The 23,299-nt window shown below is 36.6% G+C and overlaps 3 protein-coding genes across 3 annotated transcripts; 1 reads left to right on the forward strand and 2 right to left on the reverse strand.

The window, feature by feature from the left end:
• Positions 1-8,063: 8,063 nt before the first annotated feature.
• Positions 8,064-12,440, reverse strand: LOC145907245 (multicopper oxidase mco-like). Its single transcript, XM_082994674.1, has 12 exons — positions 12,384-12,440; positions 11,636-11,737; positions 11,434-11,565; positions 10,988-11,184; positions 10,507-10,714; positions 10,103-10,350; positions 9,635-9,731; positions 9,537-9,570; positions 9,078-9,235; positions 8,793-8,898; positions 8,356-8,464; positions 8,064-8,121 (listed from the first exon to the last, which is right to left on the reverse strand). The coding sequence occupies exons 1-12, from the start codon at positions 12,438-12,440 to the stop codon at positions 8,064-8,066; spliced, it is 1,506 nt and encodes a 501-aa protein (XP_082850800.1).
• A 1,076-nt stretch (positions 12,441-13,516) lies between these two features.
• On the reverse strand, positions 13,517-18,465 carry LOC145906326 (uncharacterized). Its single transcript, XM_082993745.1, has 14 exons — positions 18,258-18,465; positions 17,402-17,560; positions 17,141-17,191; positions 17,024-17,071; positions 16,690-16,824; positions 16,481-16,584; positions 16,178-16,272; positions 15,903-15,969; positions 15,536-15,621; positions 15,418-15,472; positions 15,063-15,156; positions 14,772-14,891; positions 14,578-14,709; positions 13,517-14,187 (listed from the first exon to the last, which is right to left on the reverse strand). Exons 1-14 carry the CDS (start codon positions 18,419-18,421, stop codon positions 14,055-14,057), a joined length of 1,443 nt encoding a protein of 480 aa, XP_082849871.1. The 5' UTR covers positions 18,422-18,465; the 3' UTR covers positions 13,517-14,054.
• A 542-nt stretch (positions 18,466-19,007) lies between these two features.
• LOC145905641 (josephin-2-like) lies at positions 19,008-23,143 on the forward strand. The gene is made up of 4 exons (XM_082992894.1): positions 19,008-19,385; positions 19,743-19,868; positions 20,014-20,208; positions 22,208-23,143. Exons 1-4 carry the CDS (start codon positions 19,126-19,128, stop codon positions 22,338-22,340), a joined length of 714 nt encoding a protein of 237 aa, XP_082849020.1. The 5' UTR covers positions 19,008-19,125; the 3' UTR covers positions 22,341-23,143.
• The last annotated feature ends 156 nt before the right edge of the window (positions 23,144-23,299 follow it).

Genomic DNA, 23,299 nt, shown 5'->3' on the forward strand with positions numbered 1-23,299 from the left:
CTTTGTAGTAATGAACTATAAAAACAAATGTTGCAAACACAATTTTATAATATGAACATGTAATAATGTTAGTTTTCATACTAATCGGTCTGGTTGGAGTAAGTAATCGTTGGATTTAGCATAGCATCTCTGACTGAATTGATTCAACTTTGATTTCATTCGATAGTGGGATGGTATAAGGTTGTTTGTGCAAAAGAAAAGCTTGCGACTCGCTTTGTAGCAACATTTATCGGCGAAAGTACGTGACGCCCATACATATGGCTTGGCGGTTTAAAAAAGCGGCGGGCGACGGTCGGGTTTGAGTAAGTAATCGTTGGATTTAGCATAGCATCTCTGACTGAATTGATTCAACTTTGATTTCATTCGATAGTGGGATGGTATAAGGTGGTTTGTGCAAAAGAAAAGCTTGCGACTCGCTTTGTAGCAACATTTATCGGTGAAAGTATGCACCAGAGCACCCCTAAACCGTGTTTACAGTGGGGGGTGTAGGGTTGAAGTGTATTCGGCTCGTACAGCGGCAGCTCAATGTGTTTTTAGACATGTTTAATATTTTTGGAAAGCTTGATTTTTGGGCTTTCGTATGGTTGTAAATTGAAACTTGGGCCATAACGATAAAAAAAGTTATTAGGGAAAAATCGATATTTTTTCATGTTTCAAAAATATAAATTCATTTTTCTGTACAAGCCCCAGCGAATTTTTCAAAAGTTTTGATATCTTTTGAAAGGGTTTAGCGCGTAGAATGTTATGCTTTAAAATTTAGCGAAGCGAATCTTGTTTTCGCGACTTATGTCATAATACGCATATGATATTAATAACCAAATATGAATATGTTTTTTTTTAATGAATATGTTTTTTAATTTTGGTATCGTTGGAAAGATCAGCCTATGATCTGTATCGTGTGAAAAAATCATGGCGCTACCTCGTAAGGTGGCCGAGTAACGCGCGTTCAAACTTTTGTTAACTGGCGATTTTTTTTTTGTCAACTAACATCCCTCTGGTCGTAAATGAGGTTTAACAAATGGTTATTCGTAACCACGAAACGATAAATCCAACCACGAACCAACAGAACACACGACCAATGAAGCAAAATCAATCCACGTGTGTTAATGGCTAAATTTAGAGAATCGTGATGCGGAACGCAGGAGTGTTTCGTTTTGTTACGGAGTAACCTCCAAAAGTGTCTTTAGTATGGGACAACTTCATGCGTTCATGTACGAATATAGGGACCACAGAATGTTGCAACCTTTATAACCTATAGACGCTGGTGTCGTTTTAATAGACCAGACGGCATGGTTTGGCTTCTGTCAACTGAAGGTGCAAATGTACCTCCTGCATTTCCGGATGCTAGTCAGTTTATCACCAAAACAACTTTGAAATACAAACATTTTTTGAACATGTTCGAAAGATAAGGTGTTTTGGACGTTTTTGCGCACATATAGGTTAGTCTTAGATATCACTAGATCCCAAGACCAAACAGATGCAAGTGGAAGTTGCAAAATTATTATGTGGAAACTATAAATACCTTCGCATTCCTTTCGTGCATGAATAACTGGAAAGGTTGCTATTGCGGTAAAAACGCTTTGTTTTGCGGAGGATTTACGGTTTCACGCCTGGAAGAAACCCAATTATGCGTGCTGTTAAATAGATGCTTTACCGTTTCTATGAAATAGAGAGGAAGTGTCATCACGACTATGAATGTCACTGTCGATTGGGGAAGTGCAAAGCCTGTGGTTTGTATTTACGTCCACCGCACTGTTTCTCTATTGGTTTTTGTCCTAACATTTACCCCGTTGGTCCTACAAATTGTGTCCGAAGATAGAATTTGCAGACAGAGGGCACAAACACAATGTTGATAGCGCTTCGGTTGTTGAACACAACCACAAACAGGAGTGCTGCTCTCGCCGCAAGAAAGGGTTTGGGGATGAAGAAATTTCCTAAAACCACTGACGCAACAGGCAGATTCATTAACGCCATTTCCGCTGTTGAAACCAACCACAGGTCGTTGTACCGCGAATTAGCTTGTGTAAAAATAGCAGCATCGCAGGTGTCTTTGACGCATTGACTAGTCAGACGTGAGAAGCGCTGGGCATTCAGCTAAATCTTCAGCATAAAGCGGTGTTTTACATTTTCTCAGGGCAGAGATTGTATCAATCAGTGTTTATAGACATTTTGATAACAATACCTTATACGTAGAAAGAGTGGATACTTGTTCCAACAATTTCCTTTTAGAATTATTACGAATAAAACATGAAGTCATTGTTAAAACTCATTTTAAATTACGAGCAGTTCACACATGTCGGATTAGAACCATGTGGTTTCAAGGTCGTTCGCCACCAAAAGAAGGCTCAAGAAATTAATTTATTTGTGTAGTCAAACAAGGCGTATTCCCCATTTTCTTATAAAATAATGTACAATACGAGTGTAAATACTAAAAATGCGGAACAGTGTCTATATATTGGGTTAACCAGATTACTCGTTTTACGTGGAGTAAAACAAGACCGGACCGGACCCAGCAACCAGCTGCACTGAGACCTTATAGATCGAAAGAGTGTGCACTGCATGCAGCTCACTGACCATTATGATACTACATGGTTTCATAATCATGTATTTTTTTGCAGGCGTGCCAGTGTGTCGTTAAATTTGTCAAGGTTTACATTTTAACAAACTTAATATTTTTATTCCGATATGGTTTCATCGAGGGGTTTCTGTGAGTCAATGCAAAAACTGTGTGGTTTGTCGATCCTTGTAACACTTCTCTGCTTCTCAGGTAATTTTTGCGTTCCAGCGACGAACGTTATTAAAACTCTGTTTCAGTTGCTTGTTCTTGCTACAAACTTAAGTGTTAAATCACTATAAGAACACACGTACAAAATTCTGCAGAATCAACATCTTTACTTTTCTAGGAGCAGGAGCCGAACAATGCGTCAGCATCTGCAACGCCACTAGCCAAAACATTACCCAGAACCTCCAGATCTGTCATAACGGTTCATCCACTCACTGTAATTCACTGAATTTCCGTGGAGTGTTAGGACACTACATCAACCCTTCTACCTGCGTCCCAACAAACCTGCTCCACAACTGCTCGTTTCAAAGTTTCCGAGCTCCTGGAAAATATTGTGAAGATCGAGTTTCACCGGCATTGATTGCATTTAATTTGATTGTAGCTCTGATGGCTGTATTCGGAAATTTGGGCAATATTATTCATAGCTCTGTCGTCCTGTACAGATATGCCAGGTCAATGCCTAACCAGAGGATCGTCCACAAGATACTGTTGATAAATCTGGGAGCTGCAGATCTTTTGACAGGAATGTATATTTTCGTATACGTGATACTAGAGGCCATTAACGGCCCCCCATGGTATGGTCAGCTGAAGTGGCAAATTTGGCAGGCACAAAATTATTGCACTTTCTTGGGCATGTTGGCTATATTCTCGAGTGAAGTTTCGGTCACCACGCTCGTCGTGATAACAACATGTCGACTGTACAATATATTCAAGCCTTTTAAAACTATTTCGATTAAACCTGTTGTAGCGATCGCCACCTTTTCGTGGATTCTATGGATAACTGTTGATTTTGTGCCTCTGATGAACCTGGAGGACATTTTTAGTGACCGTATGTATGTCGTAGATGATTGCCCAAGCGCTCGATTTGATGTCGCCTTCGAAGAATGGGTTGGGATGTTAGGAGAAATACTGGGCAAAGTAAATTGTTCGCACTTGCTCTCCAGTCGGCGTTCTTGGTCTGATATTAGAAAGACGTTTAGTGACTTGAATATGTTTGATCCGGTCGCGTTGACAACAAAGAAATATTACAATACGGTCGTGTACTGTATGCCCAACTACTTGGCCACGAAATCCAGTCCGTGCATCGCATTTTTGTTTGTTTTCATATTTTTCTGTCTTTTCGCCAATATTTACATGGCAGTTGCTTATTTCTTCATATGTCGCCGTACGTCAACCTCGAGTTGCTCGCCAGCATCCGGACAGAATAGGCGAAATGTTGGGGACGTTCGCATGCATCGACGTATTTTCGCCATCGTCGTCACCGATTTTGTGTGCATGGTGCCATTGAGTGGGATATTTTTGATGAGAACATTCGGAGAGGGGTCAAAATTCGGGGATTTCATCCTTTATTTTGGTCTCGGTTTGCTCTTACCCATAAATAAGGCCATCAACCCATTGCTGTACACGAAAATGTGGCCAAAGTTATGGCGAAAATGTTTTTGTTCTTGAATATAAAAATCCTTGCAATAGAATTCTTTTTCAACGTGCGCTTTTTTTGTAATATACATACATTGGACAATAATATCTTTCCAACTATAAATCTACTTTTCAGTTTTTATTTCTTGGTTCTGTAAATATCGTTAGTGTTGTTCGTTTTCAATATGTTCGAGATTTCAATAATGGATATAATCCGAAGTATGTGTCAAGAATATCACCAGGAAATTGCCAGCATAGACAAATACTGCACAGTGCGTGGTGTGACCTGATAAAACCTTTCCAGTTTGAACAATTCGTAACATTTATCGTCTCTCATTCTGGAAATGCAGGTACATTTGCACTTTCAGCTGGTAGAAACCAAATCGGCGTTTTGCGAGTTGCAACATGCTGCGGTTGAGTTGCAACATGCTGCGGTTACTCCATTTGTGCATGAACGCATCACAGATGTTGTCCCATACCCAATAACAGGTTTAGGTGGCATTTTTGTAGCTTTGTTTGAGTTGCAATATGAAGAATTTAAAGTTCGTTATATTGCTTCAGAATCTTATCACTGCAGCGACCTAAGGTGTGCAGAACGAAACACTGCCGTTTATCTGACGCCTAACACTATTAAGAACATCTGCCAAAGAAACTACCTTTGCAACCTTTTAATTACTACACAAAACGATAAACAAACATACCTTGGTTTAATACACATACAATGTTTCTTAGTATGTGAGTAATTCGGTCAATCTCGTTCCCTCTACTCGGTCTCGTACTCTCTCTACTAGCTTAAGGCTGTGAGGCTGTATTTATAATATTATCGAAAATGAGAAAAATGCGATTACTACAGAACGTCAATGTGATTATTAAAACCAAAACCGATTAACACATCTGTGCGAGATTAACCCATCTGGCGAATAGAAACGAAGCGATTGACCTACATGCCAGCTGCGCTTTGTACAGAATTTCAATACACACAAAAATGACGTTTAATCAAACAGCATCACCATTGTGATTGCTCAAGAAGATTGGACTTTATAAGGTTTGTAGCTGTAATGTTAACTTAAGAATCCTAGACAACATATCGACGAAAGCCTATCTATTTGCGAATGTGTATCAATGTTTGTTTTTGGCAACGCAAATATACTGGATATCTTCCTCCTCCATAAAACCAACATAATTAACCTTTGAAGCCCGGTGATTATAATTGGCACCAACTTAGAAATCCAACTTATCCAACACTTCATGCTGTGTATTTTGCATTTTCATGCCTTGTATTCAGTGCGTGTTGAATATTTAATTCATCAACTTGCGCTTTTAATCCAAGTGCCTGGATGTAGGTGGTGAATCGTTTAATCAATCAACAATCCTCAACTCCACCAACACAACGTGGAAAGTCAATCTACGTGCTGAAAAGGGAAACTTAATCGTAGACTGGTTAACCATCCAACGTCGTTCTTACAATAAAAAAATACCCGGCCCCACGATCATGGTTAAGCAAGGAGATCACTTGGAAATATTACTGGTACATTGAAATTGTCAACTGACCATAAAACTAAAATAATGTACTCGCTTGTTCGAAAAGCATTTTAGTACTCACAATTGTGTACGCGTAAAAGTTTATAACCTAAAAAATAGGAGTAAAGAGAACGCTTTAGTCACTGTAGTGCCTAAAACGAAAATAATTAAAGCGGCTTATTTGCATAAAAAGGGGAAAAACTTGTGTATTTACATTCTTACCTCAGTTACACACATTATTTTTTATTTGTCAATACAGGAGAATCACCTGGATACAGCTGACAAGGGTGGAGAGTTAAACGAGCCAAGATTTCCAGACAGCACCAATCTACATTTGCACGGTCTGCATATTGACTCAAAGGTACAAAACAGTACAAATTTCTTCTACGGCTTGTATACATAACCCGCCATTGTGGCGAAAAGATCCCCTAGTAAGTTTAGCGCATCAACACAACTTTTTCTAATTTGTGAGGTTCAGCGAACATCAATAGATCATTTCCCAACCGCAATTCTACAAGTAAAAGTTAGAATGCACCATAATCATGTCCATAGCAGGGCAGAAAACCAACTGCTAAATTATTAGCCTGGTATAAGTGAAATATTCAATATTATCTCTGTTTAAGATTGGAATTTAAAAGTTAAACCAGTTATATTAAATGTACACCATTTCTGCATCAAAGGACATTTTGAAAACATTCAGAAAACTTTAACCTTAGCCGCGGTCGTATTGTATTGTAACTTGTAGGTTCCTGGTGACAATGTGCTGATACGCATCAAACCTGGTCAGAGTTATGTGTATTCTTACAAGATTGAAAACGACCAACCTGCAGGAACTTACTGGTACCATCCACATCTACATGGTTCAACCATCTTACAGGTATTGGTTACCGTGAAAAACTGCCGAATAGATCATATAGCTAAAATAACAAGTCAAAGGAGCCTTACAGTTACGTGATACATGCCAAAAAATATGTTATATCTGAATGATGTGTAAATGGCATTGATAAAAAACCAAACAAAGTCAATTCGCCCACTCCGCCCCAGACACAATCCTAAACACTTATACTTAAAAAAGATGTTTTACACACTTAGTGCAGACAACGTATATTTTTAGTGGCTGAAAAGCAAACTAAACTGAAGGCAGTTATTATGCTCAGGTGAACAGTGGTATGGCCGGTATGCTTATAGTACAAGATGATGAGCATACAATAAACAAACAACTGAAGGCCGTTACTTGTCCCTTCAAATGCGACCACGACGTTCAGTTGATGTTCCAGTCAACCCTGCTTTATGCACACAACTCCACCGACCCCTACGTCGGAATTCAAAACGCTTATAACGACACTGTACGCAGGTGCGAAAGTTTATTTAAACATACCGTGATTTTGGTAGCATATCTTTTCTCATTGCAACATATGAACCCGTTTGGCAAAAGTTACGGTTTACAAAATTTACTAATTAAATTTTGCAGTAAATAAATAAATATATGAGCCAATGAGTGATCAGTAGGATACACACAGAGTTTTGACCTATTTTTGTACCCAACGGATCCACGTAGTGAAATGAACCCAAAAGTGGAAAAGTCACAGTTAGTTATCCCACAAGACCATGCTCATTACCAGCTACACTGATGAAACCAAGCAGGTCGAAATATTGTTCACTATTAACAGCATACTGCACAAAGAAATGCCATATAACAACTTCTTTGTGGACAGGGAATTATTCAATTTAAATATTATTTTTAGAATCATACCAACAAGAAAAGGCTGTCCACCCAATAACGAAACTTTGGAAGCCTGGTTGAATAATACGAGCGGAATAGATATTTTTACAACCAACGGGCTACTTAACCCCGTTCTATCCATGCCAACTGGTCAAATGAAAAGATTTAGGTAAGTATCCATTCAGATACAAAATGTTGCATTTGGATATACGAGAAATAACTCTAAAACTAAATACATCAGGACTTCTTACCCTAAACAAATAAAAGCAAGAAAAAGTACGTAATATTTCAAAACTACGCTATGGGTTGTGAAACATTCTATAGGACAGGGGTCGGCAAACATATCCTATATGTAGGCTAATGCTCAACTTAGCGATGTATCAACGTGCCTAACTACTTTTTCTACCAAGAAAATCGTTCTTTTTACTGTTTGTAAGGTACTTAAACGTTTTGAATTCGAGGCATTTCTTGCAGAGTAATACTTTCATACTCGGCGAGTGATTTAGTTACTGTAATTTGTAAAGAGGCTACGAGCCGTAAAATTTTGATGCTCCGCCGACCCCTGCTTTAGGATGTCCGTAACTACAAAATGCGTTTGTATAGAAGACGTAATGCAATCCTTTAGACAAGAAGTGATGTCAGTAACATCATCAAGATGGAGATCATCACGTTGTTGTATCTGGAATTGCAGTAAGATTCAATAAAATGACTTTTTAATTTCTCTATTTGTCAGATTAATTTTCAACAGTGCATAAAAAACCCAATATTTTCCAAATACGATTTTGTGTATTTGGAAACCCCGTTACTTGCACAACAAATCCAATACAAGTAGAGGTACGTAATTGCATGGCGTATATGTAGCAATACTTAGAAAGCAGTAGTTTGAAAATTGTTCTTTCCAGAAGATAAATACCTATGTTTTGCTGCCATAGATGTTAGAGTTGGAGCTGGGCCTGGGAGTGGACTACATTGACCAGGCAAGGCATTACCCGATTTGGGGTAAACTGGTATACCCTTATCCCCTGTAAAGACAAAAATGAATTTACAAACTAATAATTCCCATACCCCATAAAGGGTCTTAAAATTTACATTTTAAATTCGCAGTAAACTTTTAGGTATAAAGTATGTCCAACTTAACTGGGTAACACTTAGTATACAAAACGGTTTAACCACATAATTTACGAATGGCCTGTGAAACCAACAACATCTAAAACTAAAACACCACATGAAGCGTTTCCAAACAGTTCTTTTGATCTTAATAATTTAATGGTTAATTCTCACACAAAGCAAAGGACTAATGATGATTAGTTCTAAGTATTCGATTGACCTCGCAGATAAAACTTATATTACCTGGCTTGACAATGTTCACCACCATCATCATTCCATGATCCTCGTGACGTAGGAAGTGGCAGTGGATGACAACGACACCCGTAAATTTGTGGGTCATGAACTGAATCTAATGCACAACAGCAATAACTCTATGGCAATAACTTTTTAGAATAATTTTTCGGCTTTATTCGGGTCTAGTTAATTTGATTGATTTCAGGGCAGAATCCAGCATTTTTACTTTAGCTTGCTATTTTGTTTTAGAAGTGTTTGAGATTTTGCAAATAAGGAAAAAAACAATCCTTGTACCGTTATATTCGACAGAGGTGGCACCATGATAGTGTCCAAATAGGTGCCAGCTTTTGTGTATCCAGCTGTTTCTGGTACATCATCCCTGTCCCATAAGTGCGCATGTGGATAAGAGTTTAGCGTATCGCTTGACGGTTCGGTATACTTAAAATTGTCGTCTGTGAAACAGGTAATTTTATTGCCACATTGCCGACAAAATACTTGGATTATTTTTTGTCCGTAATATTTAACAGCTTCAATTGTGAAAACATTTTTTTAAACTCGTATAAATTAGACTTGTAATGTGAACTTTAGGTCCACATTATTTCCAAAACATAGATGACTTTTGTTGTTTAGAAAGTTTTACAAAATAGGATCGAATCTTCGCACCGTAGTTTTTGTGTTGGTATTGACAAACTCGATTGTCAAGTTATCCATTTTGAGAAAAAAGCATCCAGCTCTTTTTGTCGATGTTCTGACCGACTGGCCCAGTGTACGGGTTATAGCTAACTACCTATAAATGCAGGTAAAAAGTAAATCATTAATGTTGTTAAATACCTCTCAAGCAGGCTTCACACCTTAAAATGGTTGACATGAATGTGGATAGGATGACCTTCGTTGGGAGATGTATTCAATAGATTCCACTGGACTTGTTCATTAACGTTTTCCAAATGTCTGCAATGGCAACGTTTGCTTTTAAAAACCTTTTTTAAAAAAGAAATTAGAGTGGTTTCTTGATATATTTACTTACACGAGAGGATAGTTAAACGATAGATTTTATGTATTTACTCGCACTGAACAACATAATCATTGTAAAGAAAACACAGTCAAATATAAACGAAAAACGGTCTACAAAAATCTCTGCCCCCACTGCTTTTATTGCGATCCGTTTCCCTTTGTGTACCTAATCTACTTCCAAATTTAAGCGATTTTTTTGTTTGATATTAAACGCAAGACGAAATACAACTTAGTTTCGAAAATAACAGCATATTCTTATTTGTGATGGTTTTGAGATTATAGGTGTTTTATTAGCTGACACAACCTACCTAAAGTAACTTTTATTGGTAAATCCTTCCCTGTTCAAAGTCAGTTTCGGACCGACCTCGATACTAAAACTTGTTTCTAAGTCGTTTCTTGTCTGGAAATTTACGTAGTGTGGCCTTCTGGGCAAAAGAACATTCCTGATGGTGCCACCTGTATTGGAACCTCTTACAACGAGAGTAAAAAGACGGCCTTTATATTGCCGTGCCTCACCTAGCGCTCCCTTGCTATTACCCGTTGGCCAGGACCTCACCTAAACACAAGCAACTTCATTTTTTTTAACTATAGGATGATGTGAAAAATATATATGATGATGACGATGATGCGATTGTTTTGCACTAAAACATTTAATGACCCAGCAAAACATAAATTTATCTCAAGATATAGATTCAGTTTCATGATTTTTTACCTCGTAATATCCATTATAATTACAACGAACAAGCCAGTCTGTTCTTCCACCTGGGGGGAGTATTGTTTTGGCGAATTTTGACGGTGTTACAGGAGAATCATGATAAACTCCATCCATTGCAATTTCTTGGTACATACAAACACGCAAATCTGTGTTTATTTTCACCATATCCAACTCTAGCACTCCACTACCGCCAGCATTTACCATCCTATGCAGATTATGGTTAGATAAAGCTGCCCCAAGCAAAAGGGTAGAACCTAAACATTTACCTAAACCGAAAAGTGTACCCACTGTTTATGTAGAAATAAGGGTTTAATTCTCCATTGGTGGTAAAATTGTATAGTCCGCTTGACTGGGTTAACCATCTTGAGAGGTTTTGTCCATTTTGTGGGCAACCATCCCTGTAACATTAAAATTGCGTGCAAAAAACCTCCCCAACCTACACATCGACAAAACGCGTTCAAAATCAGAGTATTCTCACCATTCGTCTTTGACTTGGTCATCGTACTTATTTTGAATATCGACAAATGAATCGTCTTTATTTTGATAGAGTAAAGTGGGTTGAAATATGAACTGCATTTCCCTTGGGCAGTTCCAAGGGCATGAAAGCGATTTTAATTCATTGTCTGTGTACTTGTCGTCCTCCACAATAAGCATTCCTGCCATACCGCTGTTAACCTTCAAACAATGTCATACATCCGACCAGCACACTACATAGAGCATGAGCTTATAGCTTCTTTACGAAAGACAAATGCACCTTACAAAGCATAGAAAATTCGGTGTCGAGTAAATGCTTAAGATTGCTACATTTGCATGAAATCTAGATAATGCTGGTCGTTTGCGGAACTGATTATTACTCTGTGGCATTCATGGTTTGTAAGAAGCCCCATAAATTCGATAATGTCGTGTCTCTACGTGTTGAAATACCTGTAAAATAGTTGAGCCGTGGAAATGTGGGTGATACCAATAAGTGCCGGGTGGTTGATCGCGTTCAATTTTGTACTTGTACAAATAATTCTGGTTTGGCCCAACAGTAATGAATACGTCATCGCCAGGTTCCTTAGTTAAAAAAACACCCACTATTTTTTACAGTCATTAAATAGGAAGGTGTGTCTGTATAGGACTTTACCTTGGAGTCGATATGCAAACCGTGTAAGTGTAGATTGGTGGTATTCGGATACCGAAGTTCGTTATGTTCTCCATCTGTGTCAGGCTGTTCTAAGTTGTTTATCTGTATTGTTTGATATTTCACCATCATACTGATTCAATGATGCTAAACAGTGGATATAATACTACCTAATGGAAAAACGCTCCCATAAAATAAAAAATTATTCTGTTAAAAATTGTCTTAAAATTATTTTCAATTTCCGAAAATTGGCGGTGGAATAACTTACGAGCATATTAGGTTTTGTTTTGGTTTCATTGAATGTTAAGGAATGGGCGCATGACTCGATATCCCTTATGGCTTTATTGGTGCCTCTACCATTGTTTCACGTTTATTGTTGGTGTGCGTAGTAACTATGCGTGTAAAATAGAATTGATTTGATTTGATTTACAGAACCCATACCTACGTGGTCGAAACTAAGGTAACACCCACCTTTGTTTGTCAAACTGTGACAATCACCACGGTTGACAGATTGACTTTACTTACCCCGAATTTTGCTTTTTGATGGAATCACTTTGACTTTACAAAGTTGTTGCATTTGGTCTTTTGCGAAATTGGGCATTAATTTTAACTTTATTTTTATTCTTTTTCATAAATTTCTATTTCACAAAAAAAACTAAAAATGTTTCCTGTAGCCTGCGATACGCTGTGAAATAGGACGAAATGCTATATTTTGAAAATTTTTGCCTTTTTCTGAAACTCTTACACTCACCAGTAAAATTTCAAGTTCGTCGCCTTGCTTTACTCGAATAGTGGGAGCAGGTATCATTTGGTTGAAAGTTCGGCGATACAACGACAATCCTTGTACATCAAATTTGCCTATTTCTGCTCGTAATGTCACACGCCACTTGGAATTTGAAGAAGTTAGATGGTCCGGGGACGTTAAACGTTTTCTTTTGCCGTAAACTGTCAAACAAAACAAGTGAGCTACAGAAAGTGACAATATGTTTGGACTAATCAAATCTCATTAGAGCAGCTATCAAAGATTGAGTATGGTTTTGTTGGCTAGCTAACGCAGGCTACCTAGGAACCAATCAAGGCTTTGATTTACTGTTGACATATAAGGTCGAAACAGTACGTGGCTTTGTCTCCAACCAACTTACCATTATTGTTTGTACTGTTTCTACGTAACACAACACAATTCTGGCCCATTATAGTTTGCCTAATACGGATATCTTAATTGCTTATTCGCATGCAAAATGAAATGTCTTTCAATCAAATTCACCATCAAGTTTGCAGGTTTGTGTCCGAACCACTGATGAGAGATGGAAGAGTAATAAAACGAACTCCAATATTTTCATATCTTCCAAGTATATTTCGGAGTCCTATAGGACTGTACTTGGTAACTAAACAAATCATATCTCAGTAACCTTATACCCAGTGGTGGGATTCAACAGTTCTTGGAATTTATAACGACCTTATATATACGCGAACCGATTGTTAACAAGCGTAAGTGTAAAGGCCTTTATGTTTCACTTTGTATTCCCGCGGTTACTATGGCATGCTGCTAGTGAGAGAAACAGATGCTAAAATATTTGAATTCCTCCACTGCTTATAACAAACTACAAACCCTATCAATTGAGCACATCAAACCCTGCAGCAACAGCCCTGTGCTTCATCGGTATGTTGTGTAATTGCCGGACGCTAAACACGCAAAACTGAACGCAATTATGTGTTTGTGGAATTCAGTGTAGGGATATTAATAGCCAGCCGACCCTGAAGTAGTTTTGTAACGCTGCTTGAGCGTGAAAGGCTGCGTCAACCATATCCAATACAACCACCAACTACCTTCCTGGCAAACAATTCTAATTTGCAAACAATTGTGCAATTTATTCTTTTGTGCAGTAGTTTGTTGCCTTTGTAGGTCTCACATAAATTTAGCCAAACAAAGCCAATGAAAACAATTGTCGATAAAAGGTTTATTATTTACATCTGTTGTTGGTTCATAAAATATGGTATGTGTAGCGTTTTACGTATTCTGCTTCACGCTATCAGTGGAAGGTGCACAATTGTGGATTCCGAACGACTTTAAAATATGTTGTCATGGTGATTCATTCGCGAATTTGGTTCATAACGACTTTTCAATCTCTTGCTGGGAATACTGACGACACATTCACCTCACATACAGATTATACAACGGACGTTGCGGCAAAGAGGAAAACAGTTCTGCACAATTTAGAAATATATCCTATGGAGAACCAGGATGATTTGTTTTTTATTTGATTTCTTCTTTAACAAATTGCAAATGTTATACTCCCAACAAACCTTTACGCGGCAGGAAAGAGCTGCACATTTTCACAAGTTTGACGAGGAACAAACCATGAATATTTCTTTTCGTACATGATGTACACTGAATTGGTCGTTTCGCTTGCTTTTGTTTATATCATGTTGTGGCACTTTTCTTTTTGGACACATCTTCAGTGTTGTTTAGGGGTATCAAAATCTCCTGATACTCCAAAGGGAAGTTTTCCTCGATAAGAACTTTCAGACTGCGGTTTTCTGTTATAAACTTTTGCCTGAACAAAAACAAACTTTGCGTTGTGACTCAATGGCAATATTACAAATATCAGAGGCCCTAAAAGCTCCCCTAACCCCCAGAAGCAAAAACTGTGTATCTACTTTTGTCTCTACTAGAACAATAAATTTAGGAACACAAAAAACTTTCAATGGTAGTTCCAAAACCGTTTTTTGATATTGCGACTTTTTAAAGAAGCCTATGAACCATATTGACATGTGACCTACATGCATTGCACACTGTTTTAAACTTCAATGCAATTGATGACTGTGGCTCGACACCAGTTGGTTAACTAGAAAAGAGTTTACAAATAATTTGATATAAGTAACACCGCGTTGATATTTGCTTGCTTAACAGAATTATCACAAACAAAGATAGACTAATGTATTACCTGCGCATAATAAGTTCCATGTCATCGCGAGTGATCGTTTTTCTGTGTGCGTGCACAGAAGCAACCTCCATATCTTCACAGAGATTTGCAAAAAATTTGCCAAACACCTGCTCAATTTGCTTAAGAGCACCTCTGTTAAAATAGTTCAATTGCACTTCACTTGTGGCAAACAAAATTAATTAATAACTGCCTACTTTGATACTTTTCTTGTGCTGTAATGTTCAACAATGCCACGTAGTTGTGTGGATGAGATGGGAATGTTATTTCCAGACTTCACAGGTTTAGTTTTTTGTGGTAATTTTCGTTTGTCAAACCTTGAATAAAAACACATGTATTTTGAAGCACATACCTGAAGTATAATTTAATTTGTGTTAAATTCGTTGGTGACAATGGCATGTCACAACTAACTGCGGAAGTTTAACACTTGAATTTGGATTTTTCTTACATGCACTCAATGAAAAATGCCTGTTGTTGCAACAACTTACATTTTTAAGGAAGGCTTAGGAACTTTTTCTATTGGTCTTGACATTTTTGTCAGGGGAATTTGTGGAATAGGGGTATGACTGCTATGGGATGATGCTAAAATTAAAAAACATCATTACTTGCACACCAATAGGGTTACAAATGCTATACAGTATGCATGGAAACAGTTTTAATATTCGAAAATCAGAAAAATCACTTTTCCAACCTCAATAGATAATTTGTGCATGAAATATCTGCTATACAAAGTACTGAAATGAATTTAATGAAAAAAAATAAAAAATTTAACAAATATTTTTATTAAAAATCAACACCAGTGACACATTTAATTAAAACCCTAATTTTAATTTTTATATTTACCTGCATGAACACTTTCTACCTCTTGCATTTCTTGGTTTTCCTCACCAGTTTTACTCTGAGGAATCAATGATTATCACACACACAAAATGCACAGATACATAGCAAATAGAATACATACTAAGTTCTCATCTTCAGTAATATTGAGTGTTGTCACTTCATTTGCATCACCAGGTTTTGTGGCTAATGGACCATCTGCTTGGGATGCTAAACAATTAACAAACATTTCTGCAAAATCCTAAATTTATGCAACAAAATATTTTTTTTATATATGAGCACAATAAAGCGAATAATATGGAGTCTGGGATATTTTTTAATGCAACTATTTTAACCTATAAGGTCCTATCAGTGCAGAGGAAGTCTGTGCCATTAGGCCAGCAAGATTGTCTGAATGCAGGAGTGATGCCAAGCTGCACTGATGAGACCTTACAGGTAAAATAATGTCCATCTGTCTGCAGCTCACTTAATTTGTTTTTATCACTACTAACCCTCATGAAGGCTGCTCAAGTTAAGAGGATCTTCATCAGCTGTATTGTCCTGAGTGATAATCTCTTCCTGTTCACAATATCATGATGCATTTAGTTTACAATGACATGTTTCATTTATTATAACTTGGAAATCGGTCCTTTATCAAGCTAGTTTTAACCAATGGTGTTAAAATATATCAATAAGCAGAAGTATGCTCAGTCAGATATATATATTGTTTCCATTTTGCTTCAAACTAAGAGTAAGTTTGAATTCTACTAGCACTATGTTTATTTACCTCAGATAAACTTGGGTCTACAGCTGATCGTTCATCTGTGTCTTTTTTTGCAGAGTGAAAGTTGTTTAGTTGTTCTTCAACAGACTGTGACAAATCTGCAATAAAAAACATTACCAAATACAATTAGGTCAAGAAGCATATTGATACTTGCACAGAATTATAAAGAAGATTCACTTGACAAATAGAAAATTGTCAGCTTCTATAAAAAAAATTTACAGAAAAAGGAAACATTGTTTTTTACTTTTTCATTTTCACATCTAAAGTGAAACTAATGATTACTTCAACTGTAGGCACCATCATTACCATTAGTTTCATGCCGTTGAATGGATTCGTTTTCTGCATGGATCGTGGGAAATTCAACTTCTGAATGTGGGTTTGTGGTATGATTAGTCCCATCACCTTTTTCCCTGTTTAAAGTTTGAATATTAGAAATTAAATTATATTTGTACCTACTTTTTCACCAACACAGTTGTTTGATAGGTTGCGCTTTTGCATCATCAAGCGTAACTTACAATGAAGACTTCTTTTTAGCTTGGGCCTTAGCCTCCTTCAACATAGCTAACTTGGCCTTGAGTTTGTTATGGTATTCATCCATGCTAATGACAGGTTGAGATATAGGGAGGTCATTGAGTGATTGCAATTGAGAGCTACATTGAAACAATCATTAGGCATAAATATTTTAAAGTAACATAAAAGTGTAAATCCAGATTGCAGAAACGAACAGTTATGCTAAATTGTGTATAAGCTGCAGACAAGTGGCCACTGTTTCGACCCAAAAGGTCTCATCAGTGCAACTATGCTAAAATTGCAGTTGAAAATGTTTACAAAATGCTCAAAATTTTAAACCTGGATTGCTCAGTTATATTCAGTGTCTCTTCAACAACATCCTGTAATCTGCACAAACAAATCATATTTTTTAATTTCCAACAACTAAAATGTTTACAAAAACACAAAATTCTGAACCTAGACTGGTCATGAGTTTGAGTCTGTGCCTCTTCAACAATATCCAGTGGTCTGCACAAAAAAAACACATTTACAGTTAATCAGTAAAATAATGACCCACAATCAAGCATCAAATAACTTAAAAAGTACTATGATGCAAATGAAGACTATATACTCGGATTGCAATTCTTTACATTTTAGCTTGTATTATTTTAAAAGGGTTACTTTACAACCATCAGGAAAAATCAATTTTTGGTAGAAAATACTTTTAGAAAATCTTACTCTTCTTGAAGGACTTGGTCAGGTTGAGACAGCCTTCGTTTTCTTTTTGGTCGGTGAACAGTGGGCAAGTACTCACTCGTACTCATCGCGCCAAGCAAGGCAGTTCTTGGGGTAATTGTTGCATCCAACACCGCAGCCGAGGTTTCGCCTTCATGAATGCTGTTTCAAGTATACAAAGCAATATGTACATACAGTTATACAAAATATCTCTTGCTGGGCAGTGCCAGTGCATCCCGTTAACATTGTACATTGACCATGAACACAGTATAGTGTTAAACTGTTTCATGCTTACCAGCAGCCAAATAGCTTTGGTTTTCTTTTTTTAAATACAAAATTCCATGTAGTTTGTAATGGAATTATATTGCTTTTCATATTTAAAAAAATTTTATGGTCAAACTATTTGGAAAGTTTGTTATTTGTGTGAGGATATTTTTGATCTGTTTATTTGTGGAAAGAGTCGCAAATATATAGGGATACATCAAAGACAAGATAGAAACAAAAGATAATTGCTGTGATTACGCGACAAAGGGGACTTAGAAGAAGTAGAGCAAGTTGAAAGACATAACGCAAGTGAGATAACTAGTTATGGCGTCAGAAAGACGGGCGTAAATGTAAAAGAGTAGAAAGACCAAGTTTAAAACAAAATATCAATAAATATTCGAATTACGACAAGCCGAAATCCCTAGAGTGGATTGCACAGATTTTGCACAGACAAACGGAAGTTTTTTGTATAACGCATTAGCCAATTGTTTTTTTGCACAGATTGTCAACAAAATTTGTTATAATAATGTCGGAAAAATATTACCTTTTCACTGAATAGCTAGTCTATTACATTTGTAAATACAACTATGATTACCTTTTGGTGGATTTATTTGTTGTGACACCAGACAAACGCCGTTTATTCCTTCGTCTCGTTTTAACAGTTTGTTGAACATCCTTTGGTTGCATTATATTTTGCAACAAAAATCTTGGTGTTGCGTTATCCAGCGTTGGAGTTTCCAACATATTTTCCTCTTCCATTTTCTTTGCAATTCGAGTCTTTGCAAAACTGCTGCGTTCGTTAAACTTTGTTGTGTTTTGAGAATTTTGTTTTTTTCTGCATTCGCGGTAACACAAATAACGTCACCACTATAGAAACACTGCTTGTGTTTATGATAAAATAAATTGTATACTCAATACTCAAACAGTTATAGCAAAGTTTTAAATTAACAGTTTTAATTCAAGTTAAAAATAAAATTAAGTTTAACTATAGACCTTTCTATTTTTGTTCTTGTTACAAAAAAGTGTTACAAAATAATTGTCCATTGAAACTTCTGTGCTGTGAGTTTTCTTGACAGTTGTCTTATCCTTTTAAACTTTGTGGAACAACATTCTGTGCAAAGCATCTACCATCATTAAAATTCCAAGATTCTTTTTGTTTAAAATTTTGCAACAACAAGAAAAAATGTTTTGCGCCTGACTGGTCACAGACCGAGGTATTTGTTTGTTTATCGAGGCTTGGAGCGTCTTTGTCATTTCCGTTTTTCACGTCTTTGGAGGTTATTGTTAGTTTAGTAAACTTGTGTCTATGTATGTTAACATTGCTTATTATATGTGTTCGTAATTATTGAACTTGAAGTTTAATCTCCAGTTAAACTTATGTTTTGTCAAATGTAGATTTGTGAAACAAATATGACCAAATGTCATTTCTTTGAGACTATTTTACAACCATTTCAATTCAATTAATGTGGTCCTGGTTGGAGCAAGTAATCCAGGAACTAACTTTGCCTGTTGTCTACTTCGTTTGTGAAATTTGCAAGAAAAGGGTCATGTCCTGTCTTGCACTCCGGGGACTTACTGACAATTCTGCTGAGGCCACGAACAGGTTGAAAAAAATTTACCATGAGCGGCAGCACTTTGAACTGTGTGCTCTTCATGCCCTGAATAACGTTTTTCAAGATCCTAATGCATTCACAAAGGAACAACTAGATGAAATATGTTCAAGGTAGCCTATTGTGTAAATTGAAACATTAAACTTTTGTTTCACAGTTAGCAAAATGCTCAATATCAATGTTACATATACGTATATTTATTTACTAGTTTGGCAAAGCATGTTTATTTACTATAGTGTCAATGTAAGCTGCAACAAGATTGTTGTCATTTAGCCCAGTGATTTTAAACCTTTTTACACTTACGCAACATTAAAATTTTGATCAGTCTTTATAGCCCAATAATTTTATTAAATCTAAACTGAAACGTAATAAACAAAACATATAAATAAAAAATGTGTATGTTTTGAGTAACCAGTAAATGAAACAACACTCTGTGTTGGCCCACATTTTTATATCTACACTTGGTTCAGACTTTCCCCTGATTCAATGCTCAACCCCCATAAAAGCATGCTCGGGACTGGAAACTATGATGTAAATGTAATAATGGCAAGTCTTCAACACAAGGGACATGCTGCTGTTTGGTGGGACAAGAGAAGGCAAGCATATTAAGGAACACTTTCATTTTATTGAAATTCAAACAAATTAAGAATGTCTTTCATTTTATTGTTTGTTTTTAACATGAAATACGGTATTTACTGTACTATAAATAACATTGTAATTGACAATAAACTTATGCTTTAGAAGTTTGGAACGAATTTGCCTCAAAAACATAACTGGTTTCATACTCAACATACCGTCATCTATTGGTTGGGGACTTTTAACAATCCCACTAAAGCGCCGCCATTGGATTGCGGTGCGAGCCATAGACAACATATTTTACAACCTTGATTCCAAGTTGAAAACACCGGAGGTCATTGGAGAGGCAGTACAACTCAAGTAGGTGATGTAAATATTAAACGAGATTACACATATCATAAAGGTACAAAGGAGTTTGACATATCATATATGTACTCAGTGGTTATTTTCTGTAACATCAACCATTTGTTTGGTTTTTGACATTATGTATACACGGAAAAATAAATTTTCGTTCTTGATTTCCCATCAGCTGTAAAAACCTTTTTGTAATGCAATTATTTTCAGTCAATAATCCCTAGTAATTACATATGCAGTCTGTAACAAGGTTAGCAAACCTGCATAATATGTTTGAGAAGGGTGTTTGGGGTATGATGAATTGTTTATCATAAATTTGTCTATCATTATGACATAGTAGATATTTTTCCCTAACAAGCGTCATCAGCTTTGACCCAATAAGGTAGTATGATTGGATACTACTGCTGCACTAGTGTTCCATTAGTTTGCCAATGTGATGAAAACCCAAAAGTATGAATAATATCTGTATGATTTATAATTGTTATTAGGATGACATCATGATATAACTCACATGCTACTGTTGTTCTGTCACTATTTTTTCCCCTTTAATAAAGTTTGCCACTGGTTATAATATTTACTGGCAAAGGTCAGTTGAATGATAACTGAAAGTTTAGACGACTTATTTTAAAGTGTCTGGTGGGGACATAGGCGCATGCAGAGAGGGGTCCAACCCCTTCCCCTATAGTAGAATATTTATTGTCTGTTTTGATAGCTAAATAAACGCAACTGTAATTTTTTTGCCAAAATCTTTGTGAAAACCAGAAACTTTCTTTAATGTTGACCTAAAAACCCGTGTCCTAACTAGCCATTGTTTCCAAACAAGGAGCATTGTTACTTACCAGAACAGTGGCATTGGTACCAAACATGCTACATTACATTGTTACGAAACAAGTGCCATTTTTTGAGTTGGTCACAAAATGTATTTTTTTTCGGTAGTCGTGCACGTTGTTGCACTGGCAAACAGTTTCACAGTGTATAAAGTCAATTACTTTAGTTGTTAAACGCGTTTCAAATCTCACACATGTACTTCTTAAAGTTTGAAACTGTCAGCGGACATAAATGTACAAACAGGGATAGTGGACAACCGCACGTAAAGTAGTTTTATTTGCATGTTTTCATGCTTACGTAAACCCACATTTGATCCTTTTTTGCGTACAAATATATTAAAGACCTTTCTTTGGACGTAATGGTAGTGCAACTACGGCTCAAGAACAACCGCAAAAACTCTCATCCGCGTGTTTAACGTTATGCAATTGCGCAATCCGACGTTTGTGTGACGATTCGCGCTAACGCGGGCGTTCGTGTTTTTTTTTGATGCTCGACCACAATGAACCTCAGTGATTCCCAACCTTTTTGTGGTCGCGTACCACTTGGAGGAAAAACAATTTCGACGCGTACCACCTAGTTGAGTGTTACAAAGTAACCCATGGATTGAAGTAACAAACATTTTTAAATCACTTACGATTTTTTAAATTCGAACTATATCCGCTAATTACGGAAAAGTGCTCGCGTACCACCTGGAATGCCGTCGCTTACCACTAGTGGCCAGTTGGGAAACACTGCTTTACAGCGTAAAATCGGAGAATTTCCCCAAAATTGGGGGTGGGGCCCTACCAATAATTACTAAAATAGAGAAGATAGTTATGGAATAACAATGGAAAAGCTAAATTATTTATGCCATTACCTAACAAATTGTTAGGGGTTCAGCATTGAAAGGATTTTGTTGCAAATCCCAACTAGTATGTTTTGTACAATTTCTTTTTTATCAAGTAATCTTTGCAGCGTTCTACTTTTAGGATTTAAGCTAAGTGTTTGACTTCTACTGGTTTAAGACCTTTATTTTTTTCTACTGTTTAAGTTTGGTATTGTTGTTGTACACATGGTATTTCCATTTATGCAATGACAGGGTTTTGTTATAAAGCATTGTCAAATAGTATGTTTTGTTCAAATTTCCTTCCGTGCTTGACACCCTCACCATAATACAAGCCACATTTTTACATTGCAGAAAGTTTTTGGCGAAGAAGCTGGCGTCGAAAAACTGTGAACTACTCCTAGTTGTGTCCTCGGAAGTTGAAGTCGGAAGACAATGGAAAGTAGGGGCTTCCCCTTCCAATTCAATCACCCAACTGGAAACTTAACTTTGCACGAACACCAACTTTGGTACTCTGCCCATGCAAAAAAAACTTTTCTCTGGGAAATAAAGACCATTTAGTATTGTTTTTTGTCTATTGCCTCACTTCAGTTTTTCAAACGCAGACATTTTGCGCACAGAGAATGCATGTTGGCTAGTATGTTACTTTTGTATGTGGTCCTCATTTCATTACTTTTTTTTGGTCTACTTATGGACCACAAGAATTGAAATAAAGCTATATAAAATTATCTGTTTTTCAAGAAAGGTATCATCTTTTTTGTGTGCCCTTTTAGGTTATATATATCGCTAAATGCTTTCACACTCGTTTCAAAACATTAATGGCCTTTTTGTAACAATATTTCTGTAACTGAACGGTTAATCTGCACTGAGCTTTGTTCAGCCATGCATGACATTCTGATGCTGTCATGTGACGAGTTCTTCTTTTCCAATTGTTTGAAATTTGTTGTCAAGTGAAATCTTCTGGTCTACAGAAATTTTTGTACAATAACAAAACAAGGTTAAGGCCGTAATGCAGTTTTCCAGTAAATGTTTACTTTGGTTCCATTGCAAGGCAAAATTTTTTTTTTAGGAATGTGATGTTTCACAATTTACTAAACAAACTGCTCTAAATATGGATGCTTGGCTTAAAAACTTAAAGAAGTCAGCAATCGTAATGAGTTAACTTCTCAGTAGCAATTGCAATTCTGTTTTCTTGTATTGAACCATTGGCCTTGTCTGTTGCAAAGCTGCATATATTGCCATTCAGCTTTTCTTTACATTCTCAGTTTCCACTTTTGTGTAATAAAATGCTTAAAATAATTGTTGTTTTTTTCTCATTGAAACCGGGAAACAAAAATAATGTCTGTCTTATTTCACAAACTATTTTTTTGGCAGAATATGGAAGCATAAACCTTACTAATAGTTACACAAGGTGTCAAAACAATTGTTGTTGTTTTCTTCTCATTG

The sequence above is a fragment of the Ascidia mentula genome, chromosome 6 (assembly GCF_947561715.1).
Source record: "Ascidia mentula chromosome 6, kaAscMent1.1, whole genome shotgun sequence".
Classification (NCBI taxonomy): Eukaryota; Metazoa; Chordata; class Ascidiacea; order Phlebobranchia; family Ascidiidae; genus Ascidia; species Ascidia mentula.

Coding starts and splice junctions, on each gene's coding strand:
- LOC145905641 (XM_082992894.1), top strand. CDS start 19,126: ATGTGGTCCTGGTTGGAGCAAGTAATCCAGGAACTAACTTTGCCTGTT. Junction 19,869..20,013: donor GTTTGGTGGGACAAGAGAAG/GCAAGCATATTA, acceptor CTTATGCTTTAG/AAGTTTGGAACGAATTTGCC. Junction 20,209..22,207: donor GGAGAGGCAGTACAACTCAA/GTAGGTGATGTA, acceptor TTTACATTGCAG/AAAGTTTTTGGCGAAGAAGC.
- LOC145907245 (XM_082994674.1), bottom strand. CDS start 12,440: ATGATACCTGCTCCCACTATTCGAGTAAAGCAAGGCGACGAACTTGAA. Junction 9,732..10,102: donor ACCAATAAAAGTTACTTTAG/GTAGGTTGTGTC, acceptor TTGCCATTGCAG/ACATTTGGAAAACGTTAATG. Junction 8,899..9,077: donor CACCTCTGTCGAATATAACG/GTACAAGGATTG, acceptor GTTGTGCATTAG/ATTCAGTTCATGACCCACAA.
- LOC145906326 (XM_082993745.1), bottom strand. CDS start 18,421: ATGGAAGAGGAAAATATGTTGGAAACTCCAACGCTGGATAACGCAACA. Junction 17,192..17,401: donor GACCAAGTCCTTCAAGAAGA/GTAAGATTTTCT, acceptor TTTTTTGTGCAG/ACCACTGGATATTGTTGAAG. Junction 14,892..15,062: donor CCTAAGCCTTCCTTAAAAAT/GTAAGTTGTTGC, acceptor TTTTTATTCAAG/GTTTGACAAACGAAAATTAC.